At 48.9% G+C, this 27827-nt stretch overlaps 1 protein-coding gene across 3 annotated transcripts in view; it reads right to left on the bottom strand.

Moving 5' to 3' along the window:
- Nucleotides 1-28: 28 nt before the first annotated feature.
- RASAL1 (RAS protein activator like 1) overlaps nt 29-27827 on the bottom strand; it is a 67558-nt gene continuing 39759 nt past the window's right edge. For 2 of the 3 annotated variants that reach the window (XM_080986247.1, XM_080986248.1), the window contains exons 13-21: nt 24857-25049; nt 23557-23694; nt 22319-22463; nt 20728-20903; nt 18649-18786; nt 16183-16318; nt 14687-14807; nt 9506-9570; nt 29-5079 (exon numbers count right to left, since the gene is read on the bottom strand). In XM_080986247.1, coding sequence (XP_080842373.1) covers nt 4943-5079; nt 9506-9570; nt 14687-14807; nt 16183-16318; nt 18649-18786; nt 20728-20903; nt 22319-22463; nt 23557-23694; nt 24857-25049 — 1249 coding nt within the window. In that variant the 3' untranslated portion in view covers nt 29-4942. The remainder of the gene's footprint in view (nt 5080-9505; nt 9571-14686; nt 14808-16182; nt 16319-18648; nt 18787-20727; nt 20904-22318; nt 22464-23556; nt 23695-24856; nt 25050-27827) is intronic. The other variant, XM_080986249.1, reaches the window with a different exon arrangement.

Genomic DNA, 27827 nt, shown 5'->3' with positions numbered 1-27827 from the left:
TTTGTTTAAAAAGGAGGCACTGACTCCATACATTCAAAACAACATTTAATTAAATTTTGGCTGCCTTGGGTGTCAAGATCCCAGCAGTTCAAGCAGCTTTCCATTGATAAAATCTGATGTTCAAATTTGCTCATGTGTGAAAGGACCAGAGCCAGCTCCAGGTTCGATGGAGCCCCCAGCAAAAGGGGGTCAAGTCCCTCCCTCATGATATCACCTCCCCACTGTCCCTATGGGCTTGCGTCATGACAACAGCTGAGAAGCTACTCGCCATTTAAATTCCCCCATGATGCAGTGCTCTGGAGGGATGCTACATTGGGTGCCCAGGGCATTGTTGGAAAATACAAAATGGCGGCAAGCTCCCTAACCACTGCTGCCATTAGTCTGCAGCCAAGGGAATAGGCAGATGAGAGAGAGAAATAATAGCCTCGGCAAGCCTTCATGAGTTACCTGGACACCAGCAGCTGCTTGAGGGTGCTAGACCACCAATGCTGGAATGGAAAAGGGGCAAATTCTACATTGTCATTTATTCACATTTACAGTCTTCTCTTCTTCTGAGGAGCTCAGGGTAATGTACATGGGCCTCTCCCCTCTTTTCAATCCCCACAACAGCCCTGTGAGGTAGGCCAGGCTGAATGACCAGTCCAAGGTCCATCATCTTCACAGCACAGAGTGCACAACCACCAATATTTCTCTGATAAAAATAGGGATGTCCTATCCCATAATAACAACAACAACAACAACAACAACTTTATTGTTCATACCCCACCCATCTGACTGAGTTGCCCCAGCCACTCTGGGAGGCTTCCAACATATATAAAAACATAATAAAACATTAAACATTTTAAAATTCCCCTTCAGATGTCTTCTAAAGGTTGTATAGTTACTTATCTCTTTTGGTGGGGGGGGGGGGGTCACATAACTCCATAATCTCCAACATTTCTCCAGTGGAAATAGGGGCATCCTAAGGAAAAGTGGGGCATTCTGGGATCAAATCAGAAACTGGGAAGACTTCTGTAAATCCCTGGGGAAAAGGGACACTTGGAGGGTCTGAGAGTGATAGGGCGTGGAAACCAGATTTCCCTCTCTGGGCTCAACAGTTGGGAGAACCGCGTGACAAGCAAGCCTTGTGCCTTTTGCCATGGCAGCACACATTTGGGTCCCTGGTGGCCTCTCTTGTTAGAGGGGAAGGGTGCAGGACCCAGAGTTGAAGACTTAGAAGGCCTTGTCACAGCTTGCTGGCTTGTTCTCTAAGCAACACAACCACAGCTGGCTAGCTGAAAGTTGCTGGAAACCATAGGAGAAGAGATGGCTCTTGTGCTCAGATCATGTTCGCCAGTCCCCCAATTTGGGCATTTGGTTGGCCACTATGAGAACAGGAAGCTGGACCAGGTGGCCTGATCCGGCAGGTTCTCCTTAGGTTCTGGACTGGATAAGAAATGCCCAGAGGTTCCTAGGAGATCTTCATCTGGTCGGGAAGCAGGGAAAAGGGGAAATCATCTCCCAGGGCTTAAAGATTCCCCACCCACCCAAGGGAGACTGTGCCACAGATGCTTTGGCGCAAGCCATGATTTATGGGGCCATTTAGTGCTGCTGCACCATCAGCTTTTGGCAAGGCGTCCCCGGGGAGCTGGGCTTTGCGGCTCTTGCTGCACTCAGAAACGTGGTTCGTGAAGCTATTATCTCTCTGCACTCCCAGCAAGCCAGGAGCCTGGTCCGACAGCCTTCCCCACTCCCCCAAATATCACTCCAGCAGCAAGGAGGGGCTGTGTGAGCCATGTGCCACATTGCGAATATAATGCCCTGCCTGATGGCTCCCCTAGTGCAAGCAAACACCTGCTTCCGGTGGCCTGTCCTAAGCCTGCCCTCAGCTCCCTGGGGGAAAACCTATTTCTGGTCCTTTCACTAGACTGCCCCTGTGTGAGTCACATCTGCCTGCATTTACAGTAAAAACAGGCGTAATGTTTTCAGAGAGGTGGGAGGGCCGCCATCGCTGCCCTCAAAACACAGAGACATTTCTCTCCAGCCTTGGAGAAGGTGGGGGACAAAAAAAAAACACAGTTGAACAGGCAGGTTTTCAGTGAGATTCGGGTTGAATCAAGCTATTGGAGGGCTGGAGCTCATTGGAAGAGCGTCTGCTTTGAGTGCAGAAGGTCCCAGATTCAATCCCTAGAATCTCTAGGTAGGGGTGGGAGAAATCCCCTGCCTGAAACCCTGGAGAGCTGCTAAACTAGCAGAAAAGGAAAAAAAGAAATGGAGGGGAGTGACAAAAACTGAGAGGGTTGTATCCAAGATACCACTAAGGGCAGATTCATACTGCAATGTTTAATGGATTGAAAGTGCTATATTTCCCAGCGCCCTTCACAAACTTCAGTTCCCAGGATTCTGCAAGGGAAGTCACACGCTTTCCCTCTGCTGTGGATGCACTTTAAATGCATGGTGTGGAATCTGCCCTGAGTTCGTCAGTTAGCTTGTTCTGGTAATGAAACATTTTGCTCCATGGGCCCGTTGCTGTGCAAGAGACAGATGAAGGTGTTTGCTGCACAAAAGATTGCATGGTCTGTTGCCCAGAGAGTTTCCGCTAGTGCACCTGCTGTGTTGAATTGCTGTGCAACTTTAAAAACTTGGGCTCGTGGGCAGAAAGACTGGACAGAGCCCAGAGAGGAAAAGAAGATCTCTTCCAAAACAGTGCAAAGAAATCACTGTGTCTCACCTGCGAAGCATCTCAAAGTGTTCCCTGGCCTCCCAGAACCACCTGCCACCACAGGAAATAGGGTTAGTTAACTGCATTTTGTAATCTGCACATCTCTCTCTTTGTGGGGGGGACAGGTAGTGCTGTTTTCATTTCCCATATATTCCAAGCAGTGGCAGCCAGTGCCCCTTGGCATTGGAGTAAGGTAAAGGTAAAGGTACCCCTGCCCGTACGGGCCAGTCTTGCCAGACTCTAGGGTTGTGCGCTCATCTCACTCTAAAGGCCGGGAGCCAGCGCTGTCCGAAGACACTTCCGGGTCACGTGGCCAGCGTGACAAGCTGCATCTGGCGAGCCAGCGCAGCACACGGAACGCCGTTTACCTTCCTGCTGGTAAGCGGTCCCTATTTATCTACTTGCACCCGAGGGTGCTTTCGAACTGCTAGGTTGGCAGGCGCTGGGACCGAACGACGGGAGCGCACCCCGCCGCGGGGATTCGAACCGCCGACCTTTCGATCGGCAAGTCCTAGGTGCTGAGGCTTTAACCCACAGCCGCCACCCGGCATTGGAGTAGGTGGCGCCAAAGCCAATGACAGGCAAAGCCAGTTTAATTATAACTTCGTCCACATCCTCCTCCCTGTTGAGTCTTGCAAGGGATAACCGGGGGCAGCCAACACTTTTCCCTTGACTGGGTGTAAGTAAGAAGCCAGGGAGGTAGGAGGCTTGCCAAGGGCAGACTGAGTTTGGCAGGGCTGTACCCAATTCACTCCAAAGGACCGCCCATCCCTTCTGAATCTCAGATTCTCCAACAGAATGCTTAAGTTATTTAAGGCTGAATCCTTATCTAACAAGACATCACGGCATTTGAAAGACTGTGTTTGGCTGTACACCAACTAGCTTGTTCTGAATCCACCAGATCAAAGGAGTTCTTGTTGTTTTCAAACTGACAGTCCTGGGCTGTTTGCTTGCTGCAACCGTGTGATCAAATGCAAAGGGGTACTCAATGTTAAACTAACATATGTTATACAGGCGCTGGGGAATCACAGGCTGAACGTTCGCAGTTTCCACAAAAGCTTTAACAGGGCGAGGAAGAGGCACACCTGCAGCAGGAGAAACTTTTTGCACTGCAAGAGTTTGGCAAAGAAACCAGGAGATGTGATCAGGAGGACCCCACAGTTGTTGTATTGCACACACACACTGCTCCTAGCACCGTGGCAAATTGCTAGGGCATGGCCCCAATCCACAGTGGGGCACAGTTGCACACCAACAAGGGGGGCACACACTGGGGGCAAGGAACCTGCCTCCTGTGCTACGAAAGAAACTGCCAATTCTGCGCCGGGAATAGATTCTGCGATCTCAGTTATACAAAATGCCCACAATATCTCCTATTCCCACAGAACATATTCTCCGATGTGCTTTTCTCAAATTAATTTTCCACAATTTATTGCAAATCGGCTACATGAAGTCATCCATGCCCACCAAAAGTGAGATGCAGCCAGATGCCTCCTTGACTTCTACAGTTTTGGTGGCCATTGCCTGTGGGCTTTCAAGCCTAACCGTAAGGGATAGAAACTTGTTCTTTTAAAATAAGGATTAGGGAATGTTACTGGAGTCCTAATTCCCATCGTCCCTCACTATGGGTCATGCCAACTAGAACCGGGAGTCAAACAACCTATGAGGGCCACAGGTTCCTCATCCCTTTTATAAACACCCAACGGCTGAATTTTTCCAGGATGCTGTGCCCACAATCTGTGCTTCTACAGATTTGTAACATGCACCTCCCCCCCCACAAAACCACGGGACTAAGTGTGCCTCCTTTGTAAGGAGAAAGTGATCCAAGAGAGGACACTTCAGGAATTACTTGTACATCTGGCACAGATTCACGCAAGCGCCCTCAAGATGCTGTTGAACTACACCTTCTACTGTCACAGACTATTGGCAATGCTGGCTGGAGCTGATGGGAGTTGGAGTCCAACATATGAAGGGCACCATGTTGGATATAGAGTATAGACTGGGTGCAGCTAGGAGGAGATCAAAGACATTTGTCCATCCTTTCTCTGTCTGTCTGTCTGTCTGTCTGTCTGTCTGTCTGTCTGTCTGTCTCACTCCCTCTCTCTCCACAACCAACCCAACTTGCCTCCCAAGCCCCAACTCTGCATCCAAAGCCATCCAACTTGCAAGGCAGGCAATGGATCCCCTTACTTATGTAAACACACCATTACAATACGGAACAAACATGGGGTGCGTGTGTCCCACCTAAGGGTGGTGGGGCACCAGGTCAGCTGCTGCCTTTGCTTCCTCTTCGTGGTGCTCAAAGTCATCGTGGGCCTTCTGCAGATCCTGAATGACTTCTAAGAGTTGGGCAGTGGCTGCCATCCTCCGAGCGCTTGCATCTGGGGGTGGGGCCAGAGAGGTGGAGGAGAAAGCGAGAGAAGATGCAGAAGATTATTTGCTGCCTTGGAGGTACATATTCTCCATCGGGTGTCCTCTCCCATCAACTGTCAACAGAGGGCAGCCATTCCACCAGGCTGCCTTGGCAGGAGAAGTGGGAAACAGGTCTTGTTTCATCAGCTCCACCCGGCACCTCCTGCCCCTGAATTGCACCAGCTGGTCATTGTAGGAACAGCTGTTTAGAAATGAGTGTCTGAGGTTTTTAAATAGACTTTCCTCTTCCTTCCCTGTCCCTTTTTCCTTGTGTGCCATGTTGTGGTTGTGAGCCTGAATGGGCAGGGTTTGTCTTGTTCTGACTCCACATAAGCCACTCTGAGGAGCGGGGTACCCATGCTCTAAACAAATGAATGAATAATCTTCCAGAGTCCTGATGGATCCGGCCACTAACAGGTCATTGCCACAGCAGCCAATGTTGGCCTTGTTTTGTGAAGATGTAAAAGTAGCATTTACTTACATAATCTAGTTCTTGAAGCAGCCATTTCAGTAGCAAAAATGAAGGCAGGTTTATAACTACTATCTAAGTCACACAAGTTAAGCTCAAAAATGGTGTCTGAGCTGCAGAGCTCAGACATGCCTATGAGGTCAGCATGGATGGAAGCACAATGAAGAAAGAGAAGGCTGCCTGGGCAGGAAGGAAGTATGTAGTGTCACAGCTTCCTGCCAAGGCAGATAAAGGAAGCGATCTCACAAAGTTCTCTCTAGCATATTTTACAGAGAAGCTCTGTGAGCCTCAGCCCCTTCATGTGCCTATCTGGCAAAACATGAATTGTTGGTTTCACTGCAGTGATGTCCCACAAATCCCATACATGGCATGTGCTGGGAACTGCACGGAATGAGAGGGCTCCTGTGCTTGGGGTTCCAGTGGCCACTGTGATAACAGGAAGCTGGACTAGATGAGCCCCTGGGCTGATCCAGCAGCAGAAGAAGAAGAGTTTGGATTTGATATCCCGCCTTTCACTCCCCTTCAGGAGTCTCAAAGCGGCTAACATTCTCCTTTCCCTTCCTCCCCCACAACAAACACTCTGTGAGGTGAGTGAGGCTGAGAGACTTCAAAGAAGTGTGACTGGCCCAAGGTCACCCAGCAGCTGCATGTGGAGGAGTGGAGACGCGAACCCGGTTCCCCAGATTACGAGACTACCGCTCTTAACCACTACACCACACTGGCTCACATAAGACCCTGCTTATGTCCTTATGGTGGGGCAGAGCCCCATTCACCTTTGTGGACCAGTCTCCGTTGGCAATAGTCAATCCTCTGGCACAATATGTCAATCTGAGACTGGCCAAATGGATAGAACCTGGACGGAGAATGATAAAATGCAAGATTCAACTGAAGACGCTGTAGATTCAGATGCAGAAGATGCATCTAAGAGCCCACCGGGGATGGGAAGTGACCTATGTGGCCTTCGGTTCTCAGCACAGGAGCTACATCCTGCTGGGCTCCCCTAGGAACTGTCAAGTCTTGTTGAACTTCAGAGAAGCCCCCATCCCTTTGGCCCATCGTCAAGACTTTCATCTGGAGGCCCCCACTTCGTCCCTCCTTACTACCTCAAGGACGCTTTGCTTTCCAGCCTCGTGAACATTGGTCAACCATCCAGGAGATGGAATCGTTCACACTTGATTAAGGACGCACAGAGCCTTCATTGTCATGCGATGGCAGAGCCGGAAGAGACCTCATCATTCCCATGGAGCCGGGAGACCCACTGGGGAGGGCCAAGGTCCTTAATTTCCAGCTTTCAGGAGACCGAGGGAATGCTAAGTTTGGAATTTGTCAATTGGACACACAACAGAGCGTAAAGCTAGCCCCACACTACAGCACGGATTGGCCAAGCTGCTGTGATATCACTCGGCTTTCCCAAAGGGGAAGGGGAGAGAAGATCCGGCAACAAAAGGCTGGCAAACAGCAGCTTTTGTGAGGGGAGTGAAAGGTGAATTTGCTGGGAGTGCATCAACGTGCTTCTGTTTGCTGGTAGCACAATGGTCCTTGAAACCATGACGCAATTGCTTCCCATGAGGGAGGTGCTGCAAGATCTCTGGCAGAGAGAGCATAAAGATCTATGGAGAAAGGAGATCCTGAAGCAAACTGCAAACTGCAGTTTGTTGAGAGTGCTGAGAGTTGTTAGGAGACCCCCCCCCCAGAACTACAATTCCCAGAGTTCCTTGAGAAGAACGACTCATTGTTAAACTACTCTGGGGATTGTAGTTCTGTGAGAGAAGTAAGGGGTCTCCTAACACTCTTCTTCTTGGGAAGAAGCCGAATGGAAGCCCTTGGAAAAACTCTCCCAGAACTACACAGTCAATCAGAGCATGTGCTACCTCAGCAAAGATCATGCCAGTGCCTCGTTGCTAAGCAACACCTCCACTCACCGGCTTGGCTAGTTGACTAACACAGAGTTAACCCTTAAGTTGCACTTGGCATGATCTCCGCTGTTCTCAGTTAAGGATTCTGGTGACTGTTAGTGGGCTGAGAAGGCAGTAAATTTAGGAGGCCTCTGTTTAAAGCATAGTGATGCTGGCAGCCAATGACCACCAGACATCCTCAGCTGAGGACCACCGAGGCAAACCAGGACAGTTGGAGAGAGAGGCAGAGAGAATGCTGGCTGCGGTAGTGAGACCTGCCAGCAACTCGCATCCTTATTACTCATTTCCTGCTGCTACTCAAGGCAGCTCACAGTTTTACATAACAGGCAGGATACAGCAGGGAATAGGAAAAGGGAAATAAGCAGAATTCGGGTCCTGGAGCTGCTGACATAGGCTGCTCTGGGAGGGGAGCATCCAAATCTCAGTGGGTCCCAGGGATGCTGACAGAGGAGGTTTCACTACCTCATCTCTTCCCTCTGAGGCAGCCAGGTGGACACCAATTGGATCAGACCCTCTACCCAAAGGGGCTGCCCACCTTTATAGGCCTGTGGGAACATTTGGAATTTTGAGGGAGTTTTGTGGGTGCTGGTGGAACTGATCTGAGCCTTGAAAAGCCCATAGAGCTGAAGGAGGAAGTGAGATAGAGTGTCCCTCTTCCAACTTCCTCCTTCAGCTCTATGGGCTTTTTCAAGGGGGGGGAGGAGGAGGTAACTATGCTAACCAGCTTCTGACCAAGGGGGCAGGTAGTGGGGTGGGGCTCATAGGCTTTGTGGGCATAAAGAGAAGACCAGAAGAGTTCCACTGTGCCCAAAGGCACCATGTTGGAAACAGCTGCTCACTCGCTCTTCCTCTGGAAGAACCTTCTAAAAGCAAGTTTTTTAAATCACTATGCTGAGCGCAACAGCAAAAACAGAGACGTGAAATCTGATAAGGGTATCAAATTCCACTTCCCCACTTTTGCTCACACAAAAGCTGGCAACGTTTAGTGACAGCACCCCTCCCCAAAATGTCACGGGAACTGTTTATTATTTTATTTTAAAGGATTTTAAGCAACGCTGTTTAACCAGGAAGGCTCTCGGGACAATGAGTCGCAAGTCAGCCCCTGTCCTCAGGCTTACAGTGCTGTGACCCAAAAGGAAAAAGGGAGGAAGGGGGAGGAGGAAAAAGGCAAACTCGGGCTTAAAGTTCTTGTAATGACCGTAGAAGTTGAAACGAGCAAAATCCAGGCATTATGGCGATGGATGGAAGGTAGTTCCAGAATGAGCAATGAGAAAACCTCACAGACTGAGCTGCATTACACACATCATGTGTGATGGCCTGGGAATCAGATTCAGAGGCTGAACCTGAGGAATCCCAGCCTGCACAGGAGTCCCTGCCTCCAGGACCAGCTGAGCCGGGGCTGGGGCTTGAACCTGAAGGGCCCACACCTGTGCCGGATCCTCAGGAGCAGACACCAGCTGAATCTGCTCTGGCTCCGGAGGTGATGGAGGACCCATTGCCTGCAGGTGCTCCTCTCCCAGCCCTGTCAGGGGAAGATGAGGTTGCCTCTGGGTCCAGTAACCCTCCAGCCTCTCCTGAGCTGCAGAGGCTCAGGGCAGAGAGGCGGAGGGAACTAAGTTCTCGCGGGAGGAGTGCTCTCCTCCAGGCCAGGCCACCCTATGCCTCAGAGGAGATAAAAGCCAGCCAGCCCAGTCCCAGGTTGCGGGAGCAACATTGTTGGTAGCCTGTTCCTGCCAGCACCCTGTCCTGCTCTTCTGCCAAAGTTCCTGTCCACGCCCGACTCCTTGCCTTGGACCCCGCTTCAGACTTGACGGACAGCCTCCATACCACACCCTCGACCTCGGACTGGACTCGGACCACACCGCACGGTAACCCCCCGGGACCAGCACATCATGCAAGCATAATCACAATGCCAGGAAGTCAAACCCTGGATTTGGAGGCAGAATTACAGAATTACAGAATTCTGACTCAACTTACATCTCTGACAACAGAAGAGGAATAGAGACCTACCTTTCTGGGCCCCACTGCTTTGCTCCTGTGTGGCCTCCGTGCTTGAAAACTCCAGGTATTTCTCCCTAGGGAAAGGCAGGAATAATTTGATACAGGGCTGCAAGCTAATTCGTCGGTGCAATCAAACTCCCAAGGGCTGCAATCCAATACACTACAGGCAAAGAGGCTTCTTCAGCCATTCTTCATTCCATTCTGGACAACCTTCTGAGGGCCACATGCCAGGGGTGGGCGGAGACAGAGGCAAAAGTGGGTGGAGCAACGGATGTAAATTTTACCTCTGTAGAGTAGGCTAGTTTCTATACACATTCAAATACCCTTATCTATCCTTCCATGCAGGCAAGCAAGAGGCTTCATCAGAGTTCAAGGGCACATTCCAGCCAGGCAAAGAACACTCAAGGAGGGTACGAGGCAGGGCTGGTAAGGGGTGTGGCCTGGTGAGGGGGTGTGGCCTGGTGAAGGGGTGTGGCCAAGCATCCGATAAAGAGAAGATGAATTGACTCTTGAGCTCAAGGTTCCCTTGCTTGTTATTTACACTTCCCAGGGAGCCAGTATCATGGAAGGCAATGGGGCTTACTTCTGAGAAAACATGCAAAGGACTGCATTTTCAATCTTTAAATTGCAGGCTTTGAAAAACAAGCCAACATACAACAATTCTGCCCCCAAAGAAGCCCCAAGTGTCATTTTATTTAAGCTGATTTATTTAAGTAGATTTTTTTTTTTTTTGTATAAATAAGTGAAAAAATATATTAAAAATTGGGGGGGGGGGGAGCATGCTAGTTCTGTTTCCATGGGAAATAATAGTTACTGACTCTAAGAACCACCTTCACTTTAAGGCAAAGGGACAAGGCATTCACACAAAGGAAACAGTTTTTATATAAAAAGAAAAAATATATACAGTGGTATAGGTAAAGGTAAAGGGACCCCTGACCATTAGGTCCAGTCGTGGCCGACTCTGGGGTTGCGGTGCTCATCTCGCTTTATTGGCCGAGGGAGCCGGCGTACAGCTTCCAGGTCATGTGGCCACCATGACTAAGCCGCTTCTGGTGAACCAGAGCAGCACACAGAAACGCCGTTTACCTTTCCGCCGGAGCACTACCTATTTATCTACTTGCACTTTGAGGTGCTTTCGAACTGCTAGGTTGGCAGGAGCAGGGACCGAGCAACAGGAGCTCACCCTGTCGCGGGGATTCGAACCGCCGACCTTCTGATCGGCAAGTCCTAGGTTCTGTGGTTTAACCCACAGCGCCACCCGCATCCCATATACAGTGGTACCTCGGGTTAAGAACTTAATTCGTTCTGGAAGTCCATTCTTAACCTGAAACCGTTCTTAACCTGAAGCACCACTTCAGCTAATGGGGCCTCCTGCTGCCGCCGCGCCACCGCTGTGCAATTTCTGTTCTCATCCTGAAGCAAAGTTCTTAACCCAAGGTACTATTTCTGGGTTATCGGGGTCTGTAACTTGAAGCGTCTGTAACCTGGAGCTTCTGTAACCCGAGGTACCACTGTACTCTATTTCTTTATTACAATTTTGCATTGGGAAATGTGCTGAAGGCCCAACCATCAGATCTGGCAGCAGGAAGCCATCCACTCCGCTCGCTTCGCTAGCAGATCGATGCTATCAATCACGCGGCTCATTCAGATGGGAGCGACGTCACAACAGGCGCAACAACGGGAGAGTGAAGCAGCAATCAAAAGCTCCATCACTCATAGCCCAGAAGGCCCGGGCCCTCCGATTATCCATTACAGTTTTTACTTGAATTGACAAGACAAGTAATTAAACTCGAGAACCAGAGGAAATTGCCGTTCATTCTACAGCCTGCTCATGTTCCTCCCTTAACAGGGTGCGGGATGTTACTTCATGGGGAGAGATGACCACAAGCTTTGTATTATGCTTTGCAATGCCGAAGGCTGGATCCCTGCCATCTCTTGCTAAAACGGAGATAGGGACATAAGGAGAGACCTTCTGGATCAGGCCAGTGGCCCACCTGGTCCAGCATGCACCAATAGCGGTTTAGCCATGCTCAGCGCTTTTCTTCTGGGGGGGGGTACACATACCCCTAAACATTTTGTGAATCTTTGTACTTTTGTCCATTTATTGTACAGTGGTACCTTGGTTCTCAAACTTAATCCGTTCTGAAAGTCCGTTCCAAAACCAAAGCGTTCCAAATCCAAGGCATGTTTTCCCATAGAAAGTAATGCAAAATGGACTAATCTGTTCCAGACTTTAAAAAACAACCCCTAAAGCTGTAATTTAACATGAATTTTACTATCTAACAAGACCACTGATCCATAAAATGAAAGCAATAAACAATGTACAGCAGTCACACAATCAATCCGTAGCTGAACCGGGTTCCACACTGTCACAAAAACAAAACAAAAGCCGCAAAAACGAGAACGCAAAATAAATAACAAAAACAGACAGACCTCAGCGTAACACTCAAAATGGAAGCGTGGCCCTCAAAACAGAGCACGTCCGGCTTCCCGAAAAATGTTCGCAAACAGGAACACTTACTTCCGGGTTTGCAGTGTTTGGGTTCCAAGTTGTTTGAGTACCAAGGTGTTTGAGAACCAAGGTACCACTGTATTTATTTTCCCCCATTTGAACTATAAAATGGTGATTTTCTTGAGTCAAAATGAGAGTACCCCTAAACATTTTTTAAAGAAAAAAAGCAGTGGCATTGCTGGCCACAGGCAAAGGTGTCTGTGGACAAATGCCAGCTCCCTTGGCCTCAGCGGCATACTCCATAGTCGCTTTTGACTGGACTTCACCGTCCAGGGGTCCTTTACCTCTACCTCTCAGCGTGGCCAACCAGAGGCCCCAATGAAAAGCCCACAAGCAGGGCCTGAGCACAAGAGCCCTCTGCCCTCCTGGGGTTTCCAGTGTATTGTGTGGCTGTCACCCTTAGCTGGATGTCCCAGGCGTTTGGCATGGATTATGATGAATGGATTATGACTCATGAGAGGAGAAGACTCCCTGGAAAAGACCCTGATGTTGGGAAAGATGGAGGGCACAAGGAGAAGGGGACGACAGAGGACAAGATGGTTGGATAGCGTTCTCGAAGCTACCAGCATGAGTTTGACTAAACTACGGGAGGTAGTGGAAGACAGGAGTGCCTGGCATGCTCTGGTCCATGGGGTCACGAAGAGTCGGACACGACTAAACAACAACAACAACAAACATGACGGATTTGCTGTTTCTTTTTCAATAGGTTATTGTATGTACGGCATTTACTGTAATGTATTCCCACCACCACCACCCCATTTTTATGCCATGCTCTTAAAATTTATAAAGTCACTTAAAGACTCCTAAAAGGTAAAGGTAAAGGGACCCCTGACCATTAGGTCCAGTCGCAGAGGACTCTGGGGTTGCGGCGCTCATCTTGCTTTATTGGCCGAGGGAGCCGGCGTACAGCTTCCAGGTCATGTGGCCAGCATGACTAAGCCGCTTCTGGTGAACCAGAGCAGTGCACGGAAATTCCGTTTACCTTCCTGCCAGAGCGGTGCCTATTTATCTACTTGCACTTTGACGTGCTTTCGAACTGCTAGGTTGGCAGGAGCAGGGACCGAGGAATGGGAGCTCACCCAGTTGCGGGGATTCAAACCGCCCACCTTCTGATCGGCAAGCCCTAGGCTCTGTGGTTTAACCCACAGCGCCACCCACGTCTTAAAGACTCCTAACGCTTAATAAATTAACGATAACAATTTCACACTTTTCTGGATTTCTCCCCGAGAAATCCAGAACTATTGAAACTGGCAGACTGACACAGCCCTAGCCAAGATTAGTCCAGGATCAGATCTCATGCACTAAAGCCAGTAAGTGAATATTTTTTTAACCATTTGGTTGTCAAATACTGAGCCATTTTTAACTGGAGCTGCTTTGGGTTGAATTTGGAACCTTCTTAATAAAAAGAATGTGCTCTGCTATTGAGCAGTGGTGTTTTCCTCAGGCTTGAGGCCCCCTATGTGGTCTGTGATGAGATCTTGACCTTTTGATTTTTGAAAGCCAAATTGCCCCATCTTCCTCTTAGAAAATTGAAGAAGGGCTGATGTTGATAGCAGTGGAAATTCCTTAATGAAGAGGGGGGCCTCTGGTGCGGACATCTGGTATTGCATGCCTGACTTTGGCTCCCTTAGGGTACCTATATCTGTCATGTTTATTGGCACCAGGAAGGCACCTTCATAGAATCATAGAATTGTAGAGTTAGAAGGGACCCTGAGGATCATCTAGTCCAACCCCCTGCAATGCAGGAATATGCAGCCGTCCCACACAGGGATTGAACCTGCAACCTTGGCGTTATTTGCACCACGGTCTAACCAATTAAGCTATCCTCTTACATCACTCCTACTTGGTTTGTAGGCTCTTTGAGTTGTAGACCCATTCAAATTAATGGTTAGAACATGGCAATTTAAGGAGGCTTCCTGTTTGACTTCTGGTATAGTTCAGTCAGTAGAGAATTGAGACTCTTTAATCTCAGGGTTTGGGGTTCGAATCCCACGTTGGGCAAAAGCTCACTGCATTGCAGGGGGCTGGACTAGATGGCCCTTGTGGTCCCTTCCAACTCTACAATTCTATTATTCTAAGGCTTTATTTTAAGTCCCATGAACTGCAAAAAGATCAAACCTATCCATTCTTAAGGAAATCAGCGCTGAGTGTTCACTGGAAGGACAGATCGTGAAGCTGAGGCTCCAATACTCTGGCCACCTCATGAGAAGAGATGACTCCGTGGAAAAGACCCTGATGTTGGGAAAGATGGAGGGCACAAGGAGAAGGGGATGACAGAGGACGAGATGGTTGGACAGTGTTCTCGAAGCTACCAGCATGAGTTTGACCAAACTGCGGGAGGCAGTGGAAGACAGGAGTGCCTGGCGTGCTCTGGTCCATGGGGTCACGAAGAGTCGGACACGACTAAACAACTAAGCAACAACAAGGCTTTATTTGTACGCAGCATTTCCTGCAACGGCAAAGGGTTGGACCAGATGGCCTTTGAGGGACCCCTAACTGTATGCTCTCATGATAAAGAGCTGACACCACAAAAAGTAGACTTTTGGCTGCGTGTCCTTTTCTCTTTGCCACACCCGTTAACTCCAATGGGTCTACTCTGAGTAGAGCTAGTCCTATGCCTCCCCCATGACCACCACTAGCACTGCCACCAGCATGACGGTGCATCGCCTTGCACACACCTGAGCTTGTCTCTGCCCAAGAGAAGCTGCCGGTACACCATCTGTGCCTCTGTGTCTGGGTCCAGCGGGTCGCTCCAGTCGCCGAGGGTCACGGCCGAGTGTGTGCGGCTGCAGCCCCGAACTGTAACCAAACCACAACCCATGAGGGAAGCCATGAGTGGCTGCACAGTGCAGGGCCTGATCTGGATTTGGGCGACTCACTTGTCCCAAAAGGATCTTGTGCGGGGTGGGAATCCTTTAAAATAAGGCGGGATCTGCCAAAATACTGGGGACCTGGCCTCTGCTCAAGGGTGCTGAATACCTGACCCCAGGCCTGGAAGTGGATGGTGCTCACTGGGCAGACACCAGGGAGCCCAACAGTAGGGGGCGTCAGAGGGAGTGAGAGGTTGGAGAATAATAATAATACGGTAAATAATAAAATTTTATTTATATCCCGCCCTCCCCAGCCGAAGCAGGGCTCAGAGCGGCTAACAACAATAAAAGTAAAACAGCATTCTAAAATCAATTCATTCTAAAATCAATTCAAAATCAAATTAATGGCAACCATTGGGCTAGAGTTCTATGAGGATTACCAAAGGAGGGGATCAGGCTGTGACTTGGCCAAAGGCCTGGTGGAACAGCTCTGTCTTGCAGGCCCTGTGGAAAGAGGTCAAGTCCCACAGGGCCCTAGTCTCTTGTGGCAGAGCGTTCCACCAGATTGGGGCCACAGCCGAAAAAGCCCTGGCTCTGGTTGAGGCCAGCCTAACCTCCCTGTGGCCCGGGACCTCCAATATGTTTTTGTTTGAAGACCATAAGATCCTCAGTGGGACATACCAGGAGAGGTGGTCATGATTCTAGTTTTAAACCCAACCTCCTCCTGCTGAGTATTACAAGGGGCAACACTGAGAATGAGCTGCCAGTCAGTGCCCCTCCCCGGGCTGGTTGTACAGAAGAGGGGCAGGCAAGTGGGAGCTGGCCGGTGGCAGCCTAGGTTGGTGGGGCAGGGCCTTTGCCCTAACTGTCCACACCTTCAAAGAAAGCAGGTCAGGCGACAACCCCGAGAAGTGGGGTGGGAGGTGGTGAGGGAGAGGGGACAATTCCTAGGGAGGGAGGCTCCATCCCAATTGCACAGCTAACAAAGCTTGGCTGAAATTCAGATTTTAAAAACCACAACACCCTGAGAGCCAGGGTGGTGTAGTGGTTAAGAGCGGTGGACTCGTAATCTGGTGAACCGGGTTCGCGTCTCCGCTCCTCCACATGCAGCTGCTGGGTGACCTTGGGCTAGTCACACTTCTCTGAAGTCTCTTAGCCCCACTCACCTCACAGAGGGTTTGTTGTGGGGAGGAAGGGAAAGGAGAATGTCAGCCGCTTTGGGACTCCTTTAGGTAGTGATAAAGCGGGATATCAAATCCAAACTCTTCTAATTGCATAAAGAGGGCAGCTCTGCGTTTGCCTCACTAAGGTGCCTTTGATGCCCACAGGCCTGCATATGTGAGCACAGGCACAAGCTAAGTTACCTGCACGGTCGGTCTGTAAACAGCAGGTCCAGCGGCTGCCGCGGAAGGCACCCGGGTGGCAAAAGGGCAGCAGGCACTCATTGGAGACCATCACTTTCCGGATAGCTGAGAGCCACTGGTTGAGCTCATTGACGTTCTGCCGGAGAAAAGAGAGCGCCGGTCAGTAGGTGGCGCCATTTCCCCTCACTCATTTATTTGCCGCTGGTACAGTGGTACCTCGGGTTAAGTACTTAATTCGTTCCGGAGGTCCGTTCTTAACCTGAAACCGTTCTTAACCTGAGGTACCACTTTAGCTAACGGGGCCTCCCGCTGCCACTGCGCCGCGCGATTTCTGTTCTCATCCTGAAGCAAAGTTCTTAACCCAAGGTACTGTACTATTTCTTGGTTAGCGGAGTCTGTAACCTGTAGCGTCTGTAACCTGAAGCGTACGTAACCCGAGGTACCACTGTATTCTTGATTGCATTTCCGGGTAAGGGCTGTAGCTCAGTGGCAGAATGACTGTCTGGCCCCAGGTTCAATCCCCAACAGCACCTCTCTGTGGGGTTGGGAATGTCCCCCACAGAGTCAGTGTAGACAATATGCAGCTAGATGGACCAAGGGTCTAGAGCTCAATATAAGGAAGCCTTCTCTGATAAGGGAAGGTCTCAGTGATTAGCCAATGTGTTTTCCATGCAGAAGGTCCCAGATTCAGTCTCCAGCATCTCCAGGTAGAAGCCTGCCTGGAAACCCAGAGAGCCACTGCCAGTCAGTGCAGGTAACACTGAATTAGATGGACTTGGGATGAGGCAGCTTTCTAGTGCTTCATGCTTCTATGTTCAAACATGCCTGGCAGCAGCAGCGCCGAGGCTGCCATGGGTATCCCAGTGCCCACTGAGGCTGCTGGTGCTGTTCACAGTCACACCCTTTTCCGTATGCAGGGAAAAGCTTTGCCAGCAAGGACAAAACGGGGCCTGTAATGAAATTTAACAGAAAAGGATCATAGCTCCGTGCTATAACATCTGCTTCACAAGTGGAAGGTTCCTGGCTGATACCCTGGTGAGCTGCTGCCAGCCAGTATCAGCAATAGTAATAATAACCATACTTTTATTATTTGTACCCTACCCATCTGACTGGGTTGCCCCAACCACTCGTGAGCTGGATGGACAACTGGTCTGACTTTCAATTTTTATATTTTAGAAGCTTATCCTTCACCATCCCTGCTCCCCAAAATGCTTACAAAAACCAATGTGGTGCAGCAGTTAGTGTTTGTCTAGACCAGGCATCCCCAAACTGAGCCCTCCAGATGTTTTGGGACTACAACTCCCATCATCCCTAGCTAACAGGACCAGTGGTCAGGGACGATGGGAATTGTAGTCCCAAAACATCTGGAGGGCCGAGTTTGGGGATGCCTGGTCTAGGGCCTGGGGTACCAGGGTTCAAATCCCTACTGGCCCATGGAGCTCACTGGGTGACCTTGGGCCAGTCACTGACTCTAAGCCTAGCCAACCTCACAGGGTTATTGTGGGGATTAAATGAGGAAGCGAGAGCTGTGTGCGCTACCTCGAGATCCTTGCAGTAAAAAAAGGTGATGTACAAATGCAATCAGTTAATCTGTACAGAATAAACTATAGGAAAACATAGATAGCAACAAACTCCTAACGCAAGAATTGTAAGTTCACAGCAGGTCAAGATGCGCAATGAAAACTCCAACAGTTTTATTCGCCACTCCTCCTTCGTTAGTAATTCTTCCTGTTTCCATTGTTGGGCTAGTTAATACTCTCGCTGCTATAGTTGCATAGAAAAACAGATTTTTGTCCTGTCTATTAATTTCTGTACCTACAATGCCAAGTAAAAATGCTTCTGGATGGAGTATGCAGAACTGGCAAAGTTGACTGGGAGAATCCGGAGCCAGAAAGACTAGGACTTCCTTAAGGATTGGAAGAAATATATGACTTTTTTGAAAGACAATTGCATTAATGTAATATCGCTTGTAGGTTTACAAGAAGTTTTGTAAGGAGGACTATATTGTAAAATGATTTAGGAAGGAAATAATTACGAAATGAAGTTTAAAAGCATTAATTATAATAATAAAATGCAAAAACAGATAGCAAATTTGAAAATCACTAGACAGGATTGATGGAAGTCTCAGGCTATAATAGCCAAAATGAGGATGATGTGATGTGAAGTGTTGTTTGGAAAACATATGCAAAAATTAATAATAATGTTTTTTAGGGGGGGAAAGATGAGCAATGAAAAGGGAATTGCTAAAGAAAAAGAGCAGCCATCACATTTTCAAAGCCAGATTAACGATGGTCGCATCCACATCCTACATTGCACTGGATGTACATATATAGCAACAATCCCCTAGTGCAAGAATCGTAAGTTCATAGCAGGCCAAGAGGAGCGATGCAAAGGGAATTCCTAAAGAAAAAGAGCAGCCATCACATTCTCAAAGCCAGATTAACGATGGTCGCATCCACATCCTACCTTGCACTGGATGTACATGGTGGACAGCTGCCCTCCATTTTCCCGCGTTGTGATCTGCATCATGTGCGACTGCTGGAAGGCATTCTCATCCACACGCTCCACGGCGCAGATCTGCTGGACGGGGATGGATGTCCGAACCTGGCCATGGGGGAAGAAACCCAACACACCGCCCTGTTCATCAAGGGGGAAACACAGCTCTTGATTCTCCAGCCCTTCCTCAGGAAGCATTTTGCCAATTTACGGGCACCACCCCAGCCAACATGGTGAACTGAAAAAGAGCCTTCTGGATCAGGCTAATGGCCCATCTGATTCAGCATCCTGCCCTCACAATGGCCAGCCTGTGGGAAACCAGCAAGCAGGATGGGAGCACAAGAGCCCTCTTGCCTCCTGTGGTTTCCAGCAGCTGGTATTCGGAAGTATTATTTCCTCTGACCATTGAGCCAGAGCATAACCATCATGGCCACTGATAGCCTTCTCCTCCACGAATTTGTCGCATCCTCTTTTAAAGCCAGCTAGGGTTGGTGGCCATCCCTGCCTCCTGTGGCAGTGAGTTCCACAGTTCAACTGTGGCTGAAGAAGTCCTTTCTTTGCTCTGTCTTGGATCTCCTAGGACACTGAATGTCTGCGATTTCCAGTTGTTATGCGAGAGGGAGAAAAACTTTTCTCTCTCTCCACTTTCTCCACCCAACGCATCGTTTTACCAGCCTCTAGCAGGTCACCTCTTACTTGCCTTAACAAAAATGCAAAATTTAACCAACCCTTGCCAAAAACGCTTAAGTGCAAAGCAGAGTTTGAAGTGGACTTGCAAACTCTTGACAAACTTACCGTGTCTAGTGTTACGATTGAGCCAACTCTTAATACTGACCACATTTCCCTCCAAATACAGGATTTTAAAACGGCTCTTTCCTTACAATGCTATCTATGATCTTTGGCGGGGAGCCAGGAGCACTTTCTGCTACCTGAAATTGCTCTTGGAAGTCCTTTGAAGGAACCCGGGCTTTTAGAACAGATGAGGTCCACTAAACGGACTGTGAGTTTAACTCCTGTGGCAGTTGAAAGAGGCTTGAGACCAGCTCACAACTCATTGTACCTTCCAACATTTTCTCCAATGAAAATAGAGACAGCCTAAGGAAAAGTGGGACATTCTGGATCAAATCAGAAACTGGGACAGCTTCTGCAAATCTGGGACTGTTCCTGGAAAATAGGGACACTTGGAGGGTCTGCAGTGCAGATTTTAAGGAATGTGTTCCAGGTAGTGATGGGGCTCTTCGGGTCTGAAGCCCAATTTCAGCTCTCTAGGCCTTTCTCTCAGGCAACACCCCTTATCCACAAGCCAAACCCCTCACTGGCCCTTATTTACACCCCCTCAAGTGCTTTTGCCTGGGTGAGATGTGTCCTTGAACTCTGTCCATGCCTCTTGCTTGCCTGGGCAGAGAACAGTGTCTGTGTAGAAGAACTAGACCACTGTACAAAAGCAAACATGGCCTCATTGCTCCACCTACTTTTGCCTTTGGCCCCCCACACTTTGGAATGTGGCCCTTGGGATGTTGCCTGGAAGGCAATGCGGCCCCTGGCTGGAAAATGTTTGTCACTCCTGGCCCAGGCGCAGCTCCTGAGAGGTCCTGAGAAGCAACGCTTCCTTGGGCAAAAGCTGTCTATTACGTATTCTGTGGTCTGTGTTTGCCTGAGCCTGGACTAAGGATTCTGAGCCCCTGTGTTCTGATTCGACACATGACATCCAATCACAGAACATTTCAGGATTTGGGCCTCTGCCATTGGCCCTTAAACTCTGAGCCATGATTCGCAGCTTGGAAGTTTAGACAGCCAATCATGTTGGGAGTGGGAGTGGCCCAGGCTTTCAGAAATGTATATAAGCGGTTGCTTTGCTCCTGTTTCCCAGTTATGTAGTTCAATAAAGGTTCTTGCTGTTATCACTGCGTCTTGCCTCGTGAACCTGCACTTCACTGCCCTCTGTTTGCTTTGTTGTAGATAAGACACACCTTTGAACAGCCTTCAACCCTGAGTTTTTGCGTTCCCCTTGCATCCTCCGCCCTCTGCCCCCCGGGTAAAGGTGCCCACCTGCCACTCGGGAGATTTGGAATACGAAAGGCTCTCATTGCTCAGCCAGAAGTAGCGTTTTTTGAAGGTGAACCGTGAGACCAAGTGGAGGCCCTCAGCCTTGCGCTTGTTGAGGTAGCCCTCCTTGATGGTGGCCGAGGGGTGGAAGAGCGTCCAGGGCTTCTTCTCACTTGCTCCTGGAGAAAAAAAGGGAGGCACGCTGATTTCTCATATGCTAAAAGCCTTGAAACCCTGTGAACACCCCCCCCCCCCGCTTTGGCCAGGGCTAAAAACCACCCCAAGACTCCTATATACATGCATGCAAATTGTACAGGGCCGGCCCTAACATTAGGCACAATGAGGCAGTGGCCTCAGGTGGCAAATGCTGGAGAGGAGTCCCCTGGCTGTAACTCCTGAGCTCCCGGTCTAGAGATTGAAGAAGACATCATTTTCTGTTCCAACTTTACCACTAAGAAGGGACTAGGGGTCCCCAAAGTAGCCCAGGAGTCATAGTTTATTAAGGGTGCTTGCCGAGGGTTGTGAGAAGACCCCTCCTCTCCTCACAGAGCTACAATTCCCAGAGGGGTTCAATCCCTCTTCCCAAGGAACTCTGGGAACTGTAGCTCTGGGAGGGGAATAGGGGTCTCCTAACAACTCTCAGCACCCCCAACAAAATACAGCTCCCAGAATACTCTAGGGGAAACCACAAGTGTTTAAAGTGGTACCATAGTGCTTTCCACGTACGGTGTGGATTGGGCCTTGGTCTTGTGGTCTCTGCAACAGTGTGTATATTGGTATATATTTTATTCAGGTGCATGTATTGTTTTGCAAAGTGTGAATTAAGTAAGTTTGCATTTAGTACGTTTCCGAGCACAATTCAAAGGGTGCTGACCTTTAAAGCCCTAAACAGCCTCAGCCCTGTGTACCTGAAGGAGCATCTCCACCCCACCCCCACCCCATCATTCAGCTCCGAGGGCCTTCTGGCGGTTCCCTCACCGCGAGAAGCGAGGTTACAGGGAACCAGGCAGAGGGCCTTCTCGGTAGTGGCACCTGCCCTGTGGAACACCCTCCCATCAGATGTCAAGGAAATAAACAACTACAGTGGTACCTCAGGTTAAGTACTTAATTCATTCCGGAGGTCCGTTCTTAACCTGAAACTGTTCTTAACCTGAAGCACCACTTTAGCTAATGGGGCCTCCCGCTGCCACCGTGCCGCCGGAGCACGATTTCTGTTCTCTTCCTGAAGCAAAGTTCTTAACCCGAGGTACTATTTCTGGGTTAGCGGAGTCTGTAACCTGAAGCGTATGTAACCTGAAGCAAATGTAACCCGAGGTACCACTGTATTTGATTTTTAGAAGACATCTGAAGGCAGCCCTGTTTAGGGGAGTTTTTAATGTTTGATGGTTCATTGTGCTTTTAATTTTCCTGGGAGCTGCCCAGAGTGGCTGGGGAAACCCAGCCAGATGGGTGGGGTATAAATAATAATATATTTATTTATATTATTATTATTATTATTATTATTATTATTATTATTATTATATGCAAGCAGAATCAAATTCCCACCCGTACCCTCAGTCCCAGCTTCCTGGAAATGTGGCCCATTAGAGCTCACCGTTCTCACAGTCCACGTTGATGAGCCAGTCCAGGAACTCCTTGACTTGCCCAATGCTAGACAGGATGAAGGGGTGCAAAGGTTCCATCCACTGCTCCTTGCCGTGACCCAGCTGAAGCCCCAAGCTGCCAATGCTCTGCACTGCCTGCCGGCCAGGGTGGAGGGAAGAGAGAAATAGGCAAAGAGGTGACTCCAAGGGAAGGGAAGCACCAGTTCATAAAAGTCTAGTGGGAAGAGTCTCTAAAGCTTGGCCTGCTGTGCCCTCACAGGAACCGAAATGATCAAAGGGATGAAGTGACTCCCATGTGAAAAAGGGGCACAGCATTTAGGAATTTTTAGTTTAGAGAAAAAGCAAGTATGAAGGTTTTCCCTCCTCTCTCCTAACACTGGAACTTGCGGGCATCAAATGGAGCTGAATGTTGGAAAATTCAGAAGAGAGAAAAGAAAGTCTTTTCTTCACGCAGTACAGTGGTACCTCGGGTTAAGAACTTAATTCGTTCCGGAGGTCCGTTCTTAACCTGAAACTGTTCTTATCCTGAGACACCACTTTAGCTAATGGGGCCTCCCGCTGCTGTCACACCGCCACCACGTGATTTCTGTTCTCATCCTGAAGCAAAGTTCTTAACCCGAGGTACTATTTCTGGGTTAGTGGAGTCTGTAACCTGAAGCGTCTGTAACCTGATGCGTCTGTAACCCGAGGTTCCACTGTACATAGTTAAACAGAGGAACTTGTTCCCACATGAGGCATACCTTCCAATATTTAACCAATGAAAATAGAAAGTTCTGCCCAACAGTTCTCCAATGAAAATAGAGACATTGTATTCCATACCCTCCAACATTTCTTTGATGAAAATAGAGACATCCCGTCCAACAGTTCTCCAAAGAAAATAGAGACATCCCCTCCAACAGTTCTCCAATGAAAATAGAGATGTCCTATTCCATACCCTCCAACATTTCTCTGATGAAAAAAGGGACATCCTAAGGAAAAGTGGGACATATCAGGATCGAATCAGAAAGCAGGACGGCTTCTGTAAATCCAGGACTGTCCCTGGAAAATAGGGACACTTGGAGGGTCTGGTGATGGCTAACAAGCATGATGGACAGAGGCAGCAATGCTTCTGAGTACCAGCTACTGGAATCCCCAGGATGGGAGAAGGCTCTTGCACTCAGAGCCTGCTTGCAGGCTTCCCACTGGGGCATCTGATTGGCCCCAGTGAGAGCAGGATGCTGACTGTTACCTTGGCCAAGAGCAGGAGGGTCCGGCTGGTCTGGGTGTCTGCATGCTGGTCTCGGAGGTTGAACAACTTGGGGGTCAGGATGGCAGGAGCAAAGAAGCGAAGGAAGAGGAACCCACTGATGGCAATGTATTTGGCATCCTGAAAGGAAAACAAAGATGCCCAGCGTGGGTCACATCCAGAAGTTAGGATTGATCACAAAAGTTTTCTATTGCCAAACAGCCATTGCTAAAGCATACCACACACCCAAACTAAACTTTCGGTTGCACCCAAGGGTTCCCTGCAAAGAAGGATTTATTGTTGAACTACTCTGAGAATTGGGACGCGGGTGGCGCTGTGGGTTAAACCACAGAGCCTAGGACTTGCCGATCAGAAGGTAGGCGGTTTGAATCCCCGCGATGGGGTGAGCTCCCGTTGCTCGGTCCCTGCTCCTGTCAACCTAGCAGTTCGAAAGCACGTCAAAGTGCAAGTAGATAAATAGGTACTGCTTCGGCGGGAAGGTAAATGTCATATCCGTGCTCTGCTCTGTTTCGCCAAAAGCGGCTTAGTCATGCTGGCCACATGACCCAGAAGCTGTACGCCGGCTCCCTCGGCCAATAAAGCGAGATGAGCGCCACAACCCCAGAGTTGGCCACGACTGGACCTAATGGTCAGGGGTCCCTTTACCTTTACCCTTACTCTGAGAATTGTAGCTTTGTGAATGGGGTCTCTTAACAAATCTCAGCACCCTTAACAAACTACACCTCCCAGAATTCCTTGGGGGAAGCCATAACTGTTTAAAATGGTATCATGGTACATTCATACCTTGGAAGTCGAACGGAATCCGTTCTGGAAGTCCGTTCGACTTCCAAAGCGTTCTGACTTCCAAATCACAGCTTCTGGCTGGCTGCAGGAAGCCGCGGAAGCCCCGTCGGATGTTTGGCTTCCAAAAGAACGTTAAAAAACCAGAACAGTCACTTGCAGGTTTCGATCGTTCAGGAGCCCAAACGTTTGAGAACTAGGCTGTTCAAAAACCAAGGTATGACTGTGCTTTAAATGTATGGTGTGAATGTGGCCAATGATGTGCTTACAGAAAGCACAAAGGGAGGGGTAATCACTTTCTGAAGGGGCCCTGAGTTGTCTCTGCCTATCATTGGGTCCAGCGCCACCTACTGTTGACCTCCCTAACTCTTGCTTAACCAACCCCATCAGAAGCAGCTTGGATCGCAGAACGCCAAATCCCTTGGAAACATGGATGATGAATGACCTCCCCAAGACTTGCTGTTTAGCAGAGGGAGTGATTATGGGATAGAAAATGTCACACCTGATTCTCTGCCTCCGGGAAATGGTCATCCACTCGCTTGTGCAGCTGTTTGAAAGCCACTCGCATGATGGGGGGACACTTTTCCGTAGAGCTCACGATGGACTCCACAATGTCACCCAGGTATCCTGTCAGCACCTCCAGGCTGCTTTCTCGGATCTGGGCCTCGGACAGGGAGCTTTTGAAAGAGATCCGCCTAAGAGAAATGGAAAATGCGGGGTGAGGATGGGTGGGCGACATGCATGAGAGACCCTTGACCCACCAACACATAACTCAACCACCACACAGTGCTGCCCCCTGCTGATTGTTACAGAGAAGATACTGAAACTGAGCTCAGTTACTCACTGGAGCAGCTCTTTGGTATGTGTATGTCTTGTGAATTTGACAAGAGATTAGACTACCTGCTGCAATCGCCCACAGAGATGTTTGCAGAGTAAGAAAATACCAGCTCCATCTGGTCCACCAGCCATGGCTGTCCCTGGACTTGCCACTGTAAGTTCATGCATTGTTAACCTCAAGGCCGAGTTATTGTAATGCACTGTATATGGTCCCTTACTCTGCTTGTTTTAACCCACTGCAAACCCCTCTCAGCAAGCTGGGTTCCACCCAAACTTCCCTGCTTTTCAGCAGTCAGACCCTCAGCAAATCCACGTTGAGCATCCCTGCCAATGTCACACTCTGGCAGCATCCCGGAGATGGTGTTGCCTAGCAACCTGCACAAAGAGCATCTCTCCCAGGAAGGCTTCTATCTCTAGAGCAGCCAGAATCCTTTCCATGAGCCAGCCCCACATCCTCAGTGCTAATGTCCTATTAGCCATTTCAGCAGAAATACCCTCCGTCTGTATGACGCTCTTCTGCAGGCACGGCTGAGGCTGTCATCCGTCACGTAACACAAGCATAGTGTACAAACATGTCAGCTGTTAACACTTGCCACACCACAGCGGCCTTATCACATGATTATCTGTTGTTGTTTTTATCTACATCCCACCTTTTCCCCAGACTGAGACTCAGGCAGCTTACCCAAATGAAGACAGAAGGCTAAAACATGTACAAAAGATAATTGGAAAAAAGTAATTAAACTATAGAATTAAAACAAGATAAAAGCAGATTGATTAAAATGCAGCACACCACCGTTTAAAAGCTCGTTCCTTTTTTAAAAAAAGCAAGCCAGTGATTTCACAAAAGCCTGTTGGAATAAAACAGTCTTCACCTGTTGGCAGAAGGACAGCAAGGAGGGAGCCAGTATGAGTTCTCTAGGGAGGGAGTTCCAAAGTCTGGGAGCAGCCACCGAGAAGGCCCTGTCCTGCATCCTCACCAAGTGTGCCTAGGGGGGTGGCAGGACTGAGAAGAGAGCCTTCCCCAAAGATCTCAGAGCCTGGGTCGGTCCGTATGAGGGAATAGCCTTTCGAATAGCTTGGGGGTAGTTTTGTACTTTTCTCAAAAAGCCTTAAACTGTATGAAACACCCATGTATCAACATTTAGAGATGTTAGCGGTGGTATCTACCCTCAGTGATACGGCTAAGTTTAAATATATATGTGTCATCCAGTTCAGAAAGGTCTGCAATGTTAAATGCAGCTAAATTCAGAGAGAAGAATATAAGAAGAGTGAAGCGCAGGTGGGTGCTCACGAGACAATACACAGTAATAACAGCAAGAACCTCTATTGAACTGGACAACAGGGGCAAAGCAACTGCTTATATACATTTCTGAAGGCCTGGGCCACTCCCACTTCCAATGTGATTGGCTGTCTAAACTTCCAAGCTGTGAATCGTAACTTTAAGGTTTAAGTGCCAATGGCAGAGGCCCAAATCCTGAAATGTTCTGTGATTGGATATCATGTATTGAATCAGAACACAGGAGCTCAGGATCCTTAGTCCAGACTCAAGCTCAGACCACTGAATACATAACAATTAGACCCTGCTAAGATGTTTATTTCGGTGGACAACATTCTGACAAATTATTGTTGCATGCCACCCCAATCTCTGAGGCGGGCGAGATTCCACAGGTTCCCAACACTTACCCAGGGTTTGGTTTGCTTGGAATGATGGACGGTAGAGATTGTGGGTTTTGTGGGATATCAACAATGTGATGCAGTCGCAAAATAGCTAACACGATTCTAGGCTGCATCAACAGAAGTATAGTATCCAGATCAAGGGAAGCCATAGTCCCACTCTGTTTTGCCTTGGTCAGACCACACCTGGAATACTGTGTCCAATTCTGGGCACCACGATTTTAGAAGGATGTTGACAAGCTGTAACGTGTGCAGAGGAGGGCGACCAAGATGATCAAGGGCTGGAAACCAAGCCTGACAATGAGCGGTTGAAGGAGTTGGGTATGTTTAGCCTGGAAAAGAGGAGGCTGAGAGGAGATATGATAGCCATCTTCAAATATCTCAAGGGTTGTCACATGGAAGAGGGAACAAGCTTGTTTTCTCCTGCTCTGGGCAGTAGGACTCGAACCAATGGCTTCAAGTTCCAAAAAAGGAAGATTCCAACTAAGCATATGGAAAAACTTTATGACAGTAAGAGCTGCTTGTCAGTGGAACAGTCTTCCTTGGGAGATTATGGACTCTTCTTCCTTGGAGGTTGGGTGGCCACCTGTCATGGATGTTTTAGCTGAGATCCCTGCATTGCAGGGGGTTGGACTAGATGACCCTTGGGTCCCTTCCAACACTAAGATTCTATATACAACCTGAGCCTATGATGGAAGGGCTCACAGCGTGAACACCCCAAGAAGGCCTTGCTTCTCCCGTAGCCACAGCCTTGCATCCCACCAGAAATCAGGCATGGCTTTGTCTCTCAGTTGCAGCCTGCCTCTAGCTTCTAGCTGTCTCTCACCCACAACTCATTTCTGGCATTTGACCTTCTAACCATAGCTGTCAACTTACAGATTTGAAAATAGGGGACCAGCAGCCTCGAAAATAAGGGATCAGCAGCTAAAATAAGGGATTTTGCTATTGTAAAGAGTTACATA

This window comes from Podarcis pityusensis, assembly GCF_964106645.2.
Source record: "Podarcis pityusensis genome assembly, chromosome: 16".
NCBI lineage: Eukaryota > Metazoa > Chordata > Lepidosauria > Squamata > Lacertidae > Podarcis > Podarcis pityusensis.
The sequence above is the reverse complement of the archived record's forward strand: the minus strand, read 5'-3'. Positions and strand labels throughout refer to the sequence as shown.